The sequence below is a fragment of the Sycon ciliatum genome, chromosome 1 (genome assembly GCF_964019385.1).
Source record: "Sycon ciliatum chromosome 1, ocSycCili1.1, whole genome shotgun sequence".
NCBI lineage: Eukaryota > Metazoa > Porifera > Calcarea > Leucosolenida > Sycettidae > Sycon > Sycon ciliatum.
The window spans coordinates 80,410,585-80,420,998 of NC_088643.1; the positions used below are offsets into that span (position 1 = coordinate 80,410,585).

General features: G+C 48.3%; 1 protein-coding gene and 1 long non-coding RNA gene across 2 annotated transcripts in view; one reads left to right on the plus strand and one right to left on the minus strand.

Moving 5' to 3' along the window:
* Positions 1-872, minus strand: part of LOC135807936 (uncharacterized) — a 6,564-nt gene extending 5,692 nt beyond the window's left edge. Inside the window, exons 1-2 of the mRNA XM_065321264.1 lie at positions 863-872; positions 180-419 (exon numbers count right to left, since the gene is read on the minus strand). Coding sequence (XP_065177336.1) covers positions 180-419; positions 863-872 — 250 coding nt within the window. The remainder of the gene's footprint in view (positions 1-179; positions 420-862) is intronic.
* Positions 873-5,175: 4,303 nt separating this feature from the next.
* Positions 5,176-8,989, plus strand: LOC135805769 (uncharacterized). The gene is made up of 2 exons (XR_010551176.1): positions 5,176-5,659; positions 7,658-8,989. It is a non-coding gene; the product is annotated as an uncharacterized LOC135805769 (long non-coding RNA).
* The last annotated feature ends 1,425 nt before the right edge of the window (positions 8,990-10,414 follow it).

Sequence of the window (10,414 nt, forward strand, 5' to 3'; positions counted from 1 at the left end):
ATATCAGCTTCGCCTACACTTGCCGACAAGCTTTGACATTCTGACTTGGAAGCCTATGGCTATGATGAGTATCAGCATTGTTTTAAGTAGAGTCTGAAACTCTGAATACAGTTTGCTAAGAACTTGTATCGGAAGTAGCCATGCAAGACACACGCTGTGATGCAAGCACTACTACCGACCTATGGCGGCGTCGGCATCTCTGTAGTAGCGCTGCCGTAGCTCCTTGCTTTCCTGGCCAGGCAAATCCCAGAGCTGAAGACTGACATGGCTGCTACCAGCGCTAGCACCGATGCCGGCACCGCTAGGCATCACACGCACCGCTGTGCCAATGCTGATCGATGTCGTCGGCCGGTAGTGGAAGTCAAACTGGTTCTTGCAATACCTCAAGTAGACATTTGTCTTGCCACAGCCCGGGTTTCCTGCATGAGGAAATTAAAAAGGCACAACGCAGAGAAGCATTCTAGCAGTCAGTCCATCACGGTAGAACTTCCCTTATACGGGATATGGACGCATGGTGAGCCCTACACATTAATTTTACTCTTGATTACATGATTGTACAGTATGGTATGACATTGTGTTGTTAGATTGACAGCATGGAGTGACAAGGTGGAGGACACTGTGTTCGGAAACAGTGACCTTGCTACAACCTTCCGCGGTTGGCAGAGCCCCGGTCCCTTCGGACCATTCGAACCATAATTATGGGTGTTGAACCCGGTTCTGACCCTCATTATGCTAGGGGAGTTTTAGACTTCTCCTTGCGTCCGTCGTGTATTCTTTGATCGCTCCTGGATGCTTGTCGTCCTGGTAGTCATGTAGCTACTGAAACCTGAATTGCTTTTCTTAAATCTTCTTTTCTTCCAACTTCTGCCCATGGCGTCCTTCTCTCAGTTCGACAGCTGTCAACAGTTACTGCCACCACCATGACACTGTCGGGAGAAGGTGCTCTCTGTAGACGGGGTTGGTGATGTCCCGTGTGAACTATAACAAGGTTTATCTAATGCTAGTTTTGAACTAGTATTAGGTTATACCATAGTATGGTATGTGTAGAGTAGACTCTAGCTAGTCTAGCCTCTACTCCCCTCTAGGGCTCCCTAGATCCCTGGTGATGGTGCTAGGGGAGGGGCAGGGGGGGGGGGGGGGAGTAGATCTACGGCCCAGTAGATCTACGGGTAGTCGGGTACCGGCCGGTCGTATGGCCTCTTGGTGACATCACGACATCGTAACGTTCAGTGTCGACGATATTGGAAAGGCTTCCTGTCTGAAGCCTTTCCATACTGGTACTCGATGTTCCAGTTTTGTGACACGAGTAGGCATCGGCGGCTAATGCTCGTTTTTTCACAGTATAATGCTTTTGGCAGTGCTCGATATTTCACGGCATAATGCCTGTTATAATGCTCCATTTACACTATAATGCTAGAGTGATATGTACATTTTCGAGCTATCTTGGGCAAATATGCACATGGAAAAGAAATGTATCCACAATTGGCTCATACTGAGATAAGGCAGTGTATTTGTATATGCATGACCACACTAGACAGATACATCTTACATGTACCTGCTGCATGTCCAAAAAGAAGAATGTAGAACGCAAGAGCAGCATGGCAGCTGATAAGGAAGACAGTCCAATTGCCAGAAGTGCAGCAGCCATCATGAATGACCTAGCAAAGTACATGGTGGAGTAATATAGCCACTGCATACCAAAACCACTCACAGTTCCAAACTCATGCGACCGCGGTTGTACTGTAGCATCAGCTGTAGTTCAATATGATCCTCCAGGGTGCGCTCTTGCTGTGACGTCATGGCTGCTTGTAAAAGGGAGAAGACTCGTTCAGCCGAAGCGGAAGACGGTGGCACCGTCAAAAGAACTTTGGCAGCCTTGCTCCACTGCGAAAGTTCAGCGTGCTCTCTCCACCAGGCCAAATCGTCGTCATTAGCGATGTCAGCTTCTGCAGCAGCAACCTTGTAGGGCGCAAGCTCCAGCTTCAAGTCGTTGATGAGCTGATCGTCGTCTAACACCGGGAGTACACGTAGGGTATCGACCTCAGCTGGTGCAGGATTGGTCCTCGCAACGTACTTGGGGCATGCAAGGCGTGCTGCTTTGTACATTGCCACAACAGCATGAAGAGGAGACTCGACGTGGTTAAACTTGCGCAGGAAGTAGCATATGGCTGGCTGAACACAAGCTGTGGCATGAGCTGTCAGCTCCTTCTGTAGCTGTCGGTTGTCATGTGCGATCTTCTTCACCACAGCAGCAACATTGGGGTAGTAAGCATCTTGAGCTGCTGTAGCAACTTCTTGCAAGTGCTGGTAGGCATTGGTGCTGAGTGGTCCATCCCCCTCCAGGATGTATGTTTTCTTTACGAATGGCTCACCTGCATCAATTGTGACGGCAAGCTCAACTTGGAACAAATCGGCACTGTTTTCTGCAGTCTCGTTGTGCAGGATAGCTAGACAGTGCCTGCGTGCTGCTGGACTCCACTCACAGTTTGTCAAGAATGGCTCCACATCTCCAAAGTAGCGTAGGACCTGCGCCAGGACTTCATAAAGACTCCACCATCTGGTGTTACTGTGTGACTTCGGTGATACACCGGTTCTCGTTTTCCAGGCCAGTCGTGCCGCTGGGCTCTTTGCAAATAGGCTCACCCACCAGGTTGCGAACTCAGCCAGGACAGGTGTTGCAAAGCGGCGGCCAACATTGTCCAGGGCATGGGAGGCGCAAAGGACGTCCATAGCTCTGGGAAAGAAGAGGTTCTTCACCTGGTCCACAGCAACACCGTTCACTGCTGCTCCATCTCGAACAAATGCAACAAGTTTGCCATCTGCCAGTTGGAAAGTTGTGCTGAGGCAAGTTGCAAGCTCGCGTGCTAGCTCCAAACCAGTCATGGACTTAGCCAGCACATGCAAACGCACTAAACGTTGCTGCACTCGCCAGTCGTCATCCAGGAAACGCACTAGAATGGCAAAGGCCTCTCCAAGGTATGTTGTTCCGTCAAAAATGACAGCAATGTGCTGGGCCATCTTCACTTCTTCCTTCAGTTTAGCTTTCTCTGTTTCCAACAAGAAAGGTATAATTTGCGCCAGATGGGTGCTGAACGTCAACTTGGCGTTGTTGGCCTCTAGAAGGGGTCGAAGGTAGTCCACCTTCGCTAGTGCTATGCCAGCCTTCAACATCGCTTCCACAACGTTCGTGCGTCTCATGATGGTGGAGTCATCCATAGCCGTACTGAGGCCGGTGCCCTTCAACTTCTCCTCGTGCTTTTCCTGGTACTTCTTCCAGGAAGTTGTCAAAGTTGCCTGGTGAGCAGCCGCCTTTTTCCTTTGATCCTTGGCTCGACGATGGCGATCCGTTGAAATGTGGCCCTTTACGATGCTCTTCTTTGGCATCACAACAGTGTGACAAGCGTCACAGAACAGCTGTCCGGCTGATATACACAAGTGCTCCCCTGGGAACTCTTCAATCCGTTTGGCGGAGTTGACGCGAGACACCGTCGTAGATGCCCCTCCTCGCACTCTTGTTCTGTTTTTTTTTGGTTTGGAAGACCGTTCAAATGACCTGGGCCGGGATATTGCTGCATCCTTTGCTTTGGGCAGCTCACATTCCTCTTCCTCTGTTTCCTCATCAGAGTCATCACTTAACTCCATTGTATCTTCATAGTCACTGTCCATGGTCGCTGCAAAACAGCAGCAGCTAAAAATTAAAAAAAAGGTAAACATCCAACGCGACAACACGACACTCAACAGATGCAAGAGAGCCGTTTTCTTTTTAGCTTTGTAGTTTGTGCAGCTCTCTGCTCTGCGCCGAAAGAGCACATGCACACCGAGATCTCGAGAAACCTGTTTGCGCCAGGTCAAAGTGCATACGCGAGCACAAAACGGACACAGGATACCGATATACCCACACATACACGGTACTACTAGACTGTGTACAGTTCGAGTACACTACCGCTAGTCTGTACTAGACTGTAGTCAGTACTATACATCATTGTACAGTCCTGGCAGATGAAATCCGAAGCGTCACAGTCTGTACAGTCATGTACAAGCCTAGGGCTAGGGCTAGCTTTTGTCATGTGAAAAGACGTGTAAAAACTAAAAAGTCTTGTATTGTACCAAAATAGAACTGATAATGCTTTCTCCAGCCAAAAACATGCCACCTAATGCCGAGCACTGCTACTTCTTCAAAACACCCATATATTATAATGCTAGTTATAATGCTAGCATTAGCCGCCGATGCCTAGACACGAGAATGCCACGAGAATTAGTGTACCGCTGAGTGTACCGCTATACACGTGGTCGACACGTAGTCGACAGGTTGTTGATACCTTTTTGACACGTGACCCCGTCAACGGTCTGCTTTGTGCCAATGCCACTCGGTAAACGCCGATGCCACGTACGACAAAGACGACTATCCCGTACGCGAAATAGTTGAGAACTGCATGACGTGGACCTGACGGCAAGGACAACTGCGAGGAGACCCCTTTCGGTCGACGGGAAGGAGAACTGCATGCAGAAGTCGACGAAGTCGAACGAGGAGGCCCCTTTCCGTACCCCGTACTGCAAAGTGCCATTGATGGATGCCTTTTGCACCTGGAACGACCCCTTAAACGCTGTCGCGGCGACTATCCCGTACGCGAAATAGTTGAGAACTACTGACGTGGACCTTTTGCACCTGGGACGGCCCCGTAAACGCTGTCGACGATGTCGTGTCGGCGGAGTGAATGTGCAGGGTGAAAAGAATTGCTGCAAAGACGTCCGCTCTAGGGGCATGTTCGATTGGTAAGGATCGGGATCGGGATCCAGATCTCAGATCCCTCGGATCCTTCAGATTCAACTGAACACTTTATTTTGGACCTTGACTGTTGCCATGTTGAAAATGGCGCTCACAAGGCACCCAAAAGGGTGAACGTCGTACTCATCGCGTGCGTCGTACAAAAAGTCAACAAACTCTATCTCCATCCACGTGTGCGTACCACAATGTGTACAAAAATGATTTTTACCCGCCATATACGCACAAAGGTCACATTTGGATCCGTTGGATCCGATCAACCCTGCTCCCCGAGGAGGGTTGACCGGATCCAAATCCGAAGGATCCGGATCTGGATTCGACCAATCGAAAGGGTGCGAATCCAGTGGATCCGGTGGATCGGGATCCCGATCCTACCAATCGAACATGCCCTAGGCCTTTGGAGACATCGTGGGAACTCCTTCCGGTACTATACAAGCTGCTGACGTGGCCGTGGACATGTACATGGAGTCATGGTGGGACTTCATGTACATGGATACATGGTGGGAATTCCTTCCAGCACCCCCGTACCGCAAAGCCAACGGTGGGGAAGGAGAAGAGCAGACGTGCAGGAAGACGAACGAGGAGAAACCAGGACGAGCGAGCAATGGCAGGACTAGCTGGACCGTAAGTAGTAGCTGAATTGTGCATGACAACTTGACATCCGTGCGGCACTCGCCACTTGCCACTGCATATTATTTTCTTGTCCACTAACAATGTCTCTCCTCTGCCCCCTGTGTGTCCACGGCCCTGTTGCTGAATTGGCCCGATGAATCGAATGTCTTCCGCAACTGGAACGGCCCAGTAAACGATGTCGCGTCAGCGACTGAATGCGCTGGAGGGAAAATATTGCTGCGAAGACGTTTCCTCTAGACCACGGTAAGGCAACCCATTGATATGTTGCCAGTTACCTTCTACTAACACGTTATCAGGTGGAGAGTGTCTTGTACTCACGTTATCAGGTCGAGAGCGTATTGTAGTCACTCTCTCTATTCCTGTACTTCATTACGTTTAAGGTGTACGTATAACTTCTCAAAAAAATTTAATGGTCTACAGTCGTGTCGGAAGGGTACGGTGGGACTGTAGACCTGTTACCTTCTAACACGTTATCACTATATCAGGTCGAGAGCGTATTGTAGTCACTCTCTCTATTCCTGTACTTCATTACGTTTCAGGTGTACGTATAACTTTTCCAACAAATTTAATGGTTCACGTCTTCAGATAGAGAGCGTATTGCACCCACTGTCTAGTCTCTGTAGTGCATTGAGATTTTGTTGATCGCACATGAAAATGGATACACAGGCAAAGCAGGCCAAGTACATGGCGCGATGTCGCCAGAAGAACGTCTTCAGATAGAGAGCGTATTGCACCCACCGTCTAGTCGATTTTGTGGATCGCACATGAAATGGATACACAGACAAAGCAGGCCAAGTATATGAGAGAGTGAAATTTAATGGTCTACAGTCGTGTAGGAAGGGTACGGTGGGACTGTAGACCTGTTACCTTCTAACACGTTATCACTATATCAGGTCGAGAGCGTATTGTAGTCACTCTCTCTATTCCTGTACTTCATTACGTTTCAGGTGTACGTATAACTTTTCCAACAAATTTAATGGTTCACGTCTTCAGATAGAGAGCGTATTGCACCCACTATCTAGTCTCTGTAGTGCATTGAGATTTTGTTGATCGCACATGAAAATGGATACACAGGCAAAGCAGGCCAAGTACATGGCGAGATGTCGCCAGAAGAACGTCTTCAGATAGAGAGCGTATTGCACCCACCGTCTAGTCGATTTTGTGGATCGCACATGAAATGGATACACAGACAAAGCAGGCCAAGTATATGAGAGAGTGGACGATGTGCGGATCGACACGGCCTGCGGGTACTTCATTAAAGTTACCCGTGACATAACTAGGATAAAAGTTAATCACTGCAAAGACATTGCCAAGTATGTGAGCACTTTGGACTTGACAGAAGAGTGCAAGGGCGACGTTGACAAAACATACCGCGGTGACTGTCACCATCATGACGGCAGGGCACATCGCACGCAGCATCGCAGATCGTGTCGAATTGCGCATCATAATATTGCAAAATTGCTCCTGTGCATGCAAGTGGATTTCATTGCACTTCTCAGTTTGGGAAATGCTCGATTATGACAATTCTGCGTGTGAGTGCACTAGCCCTGAACATACATGTAGGTGACCCGTTTGTGGTGTCTCATAGCTAGCCCTTTCCCAAAGATGCTCGCCACTTTTTTCGGAACTTTTCGGTGTTTAGGAAGAAATCGCAACTTTCACAACTTTCTTCATTTTTCGGAACTATTTCGCAATTTCTCCGCAACCTTGGCGCAATTGGCCCCATGGCATGGGGTCGAAAGGTCAAGTCACCGACTACATGTTGCATTGTTGGACAAATACATACTCGTGCTCGCTCATTTCTCGCCTGCCTTCAGGCTCATTTCTGAGAAACAGTAGATCAACGGTAGTTACGATAATTATGTGCATTCCCTTTTCCGTGCACTGTAATGATGTACATGTACATGTAGGATACATGCAACAGGCTACTGGCACTGTGTAAAATGGTGGTTCACAGCAGGAAGGGGTGTACGAGTTTGCTGTCGCAGCATCGCTGCATTTCTGCTATTTCTGCTCCCTGTTTTGTAGGTTTTGCACAAGAACTCTCCAATTTTGAGTTGCGATGTTGGCAACTTTTGAGCTTTTTCTGAAAATATGGATGCGATTTCAGCAACTAGCACTTGTTTTGGCACGGTTGCGAAAAGCATAAGTTGCGAAAAACTATGGCATCTTTGGGAAAGGACTACTCATAGCCTACCTCACGACCTTCTGCTTTCTTTCTTCATCACTTGTATCTTGCAGGTATATCATCCCGTGACGACCACATTGAAGTCTGAATTTGAAGTGTGAAGATGCTTCAGCAACCACATCGTACTTTTCCATTGCTTTCATTATGCTTCTACTGTGCATGTGTGTAACTTGTGGGGTAAACATGTGATGACATTGTATGCTAGCGACACGGTCAGATGTTGTCCATGCGTCTAACGTACACGTGCATGTTATGCATTGAAAAGGATTTGCCACTTGCGATCCTGGGACGAGTATCAGGTCAGCTTTGTCCTGTCTGGGCTGTATCAGATTGCTGTTCACTTCTCTATCTGTTGGATGTGTGACTTTCTGCAAGTTTCTGGTGTATGATGGCCACTTCCTTTCTTGTCACTTTGTATGATATGTTAGGTTCACGATTTCACATATGCACGCACTCGCACACTCGTACGCACTCGCACCCTCGAACTCACCTTTACAGGCGCGCACTCACTTTCACTCTCGTACTCACCTTTTCGGGCGCGCACTCACTTTCACTCTCGTACTCACCTTTACAGGCGCGCACTCACTTTCACTCTCGCACTCACCTTTACAGGCGCGAACTCACCTTTCCGGGCGCGCACTCACTTCCACTCTCGTACTCACCTTTTCAGGCGCGGACTTACCTTTACTCTCGTACTCACCTTTACAGGCGCGAACTCACCTTTTTTTTTTTTTTTTTTTTACATCAAAAACAGCCTCTTTTACGGGCAAGATTAAACATTAAAAGCAACACAATGATGAGAAAACAAGAGGGGTAAACACAATAACTTTATCAACGCTGTTGACTCACGCATACACACATACACACACACACACACACAAGATAACAATGATACTCAGTACCTAGACTGCAGGAGTTGCAAAGAAAGTTAAATCAATGCAGCCTCCGCGTTTGCGAGGACAGCAGACTGATCATTGACGCGGCGCATCCGCCGGGCACCACGAAGGCACCTTTTAGGGCGCGCACTCACATTCACTCGACGTACTCACCTTCACAGCCTCGTACTCACCCTGGTTGCTTTTACTAATCTTTTCTTTCTTTGGCCTGGGTAGCTGGACTCGCGCTTTAGCACATTTATCTCCATAGCTACCCAGGCCCTAGATAAGCTCTTGCTGGAGCATTTGCTCTCCCCCTTCTACCTCTTCTTGTCTTTACTGTATTCGCTGCTTCCATGGCGTGGTCTGCAAACTGCAATCCTTGGGCAAATGTCATGTTTGCTATGTTGTGCTTTGGCCGTCAGCTTGTCTACACGCTGTAGTTGAATTATTTTTGTTTCACAACTGACTTCCTCAAGTACGGTGGCCACTGCTTTGCATGGCATTATATATGAAGAATTTCCTGTTTGTGCCGTGCGCATGTGCGTATGTGTGCGTGGCCACGTGTGTGTGCCGTGTGCATGTGCGTATGTGTGCGTGGCCACGTGTGTGTGCCGTGTGCATACGCATGTTTGTGTATCTGTGTGCGGGGTAGCGAGGCGGGGAGGGCTGGTATGTATCAGTGTTTTATTGCAGTCTCATGGCTACATACAGTACATCGCGCATGGTCATCATGTTTATCTTCGGGGTTGGGGTGGGGAGGGAACGGAAAAAGAACTGAAATTATCCATATAAAACCGCTCTGTGAGCGGTTCTGAAAAACCTTTACTGGTACTGCCCCGTCGTAAAAGTAAGAAATTAGAACTGGTCCATTGTCCTCCCAAATGCGAACTGATCCACCTAAATCGCGAATGACGGGACCCGAACGCACCAGTAGCACGAGGTTCCTACCTGTGGATGCAGATGGGGACGTTGGTCCGGACCAAAGGCCATGTACTGTACTAGCGGTAGGTGGTGTTACCCTATGATAATTGCTGTCCTGTGCCCTCCCGACCTCGTGCTACTGGTGCGTTCGGGTCCCGTCATTCGCGATTTAGGTGGATCAGTTCGCATTTGGGAGGACAATGGACCAGTTCTAATTTCTTACTTTTACGACGGGGCAGTACCAGTAAAGGTTTTTCAGAACCGCTCACAGAGCGGTTTTATATGGATAATGTATATGCACAGAGGTCATATCAGTAGACCATGCATGCATGCATGGTAGACAGGGTTGGCCGATCGGCGCGGCCATGGGGGATGTGTCCTTGCTACCGACCGACCATGTAACATTGTTACCAGTGATTCAAAGATGAAGAACTCAAAGTGACCAAAAACAGTGGAAGCTGAAATAAAAATAAGTGCACGTCTTTGATTCTTTCATTTTGTTGATTCGATGTCCCTTGTGAGTGGAAGGCTAGGAGATAAGAAGTTCACATGCAGGCCGCTATTTAGCTATACGTAATACGTATGGTTGTTTGATCGCTTCCAATCTCTTACTCGGAAGGAAAATTTAGGTGATCGTATAAATTATTATTGAAAGAGATTGTGCTGCAATGGTGTGCCAAAGTATGACCATAGTTTTCGCTTCAAAGAAATAGCAAGACTCATCAACCAGTCACTGAAGACTGAACGTGGAAACTCACAATCGTAATTCTGTCCTCAGGGATTGGAACGTTGTGGACAGGCGTACATTAGGATGGATCAATCACCTCTGAACAATGTGGTCACTACCGAGTTGCAGAAACGATATCCTCTGGCTGATGTGGACTTTCCCACCATCGACTATACTTACCAGGAGATGTTAAACTGGCCAGTGCGCTTGGATGGAAGGGGATGGCCACAGCACACCTGCTTTGACAGCGACTCACTGCATCACGTGTTCCTGTTGATGATAGT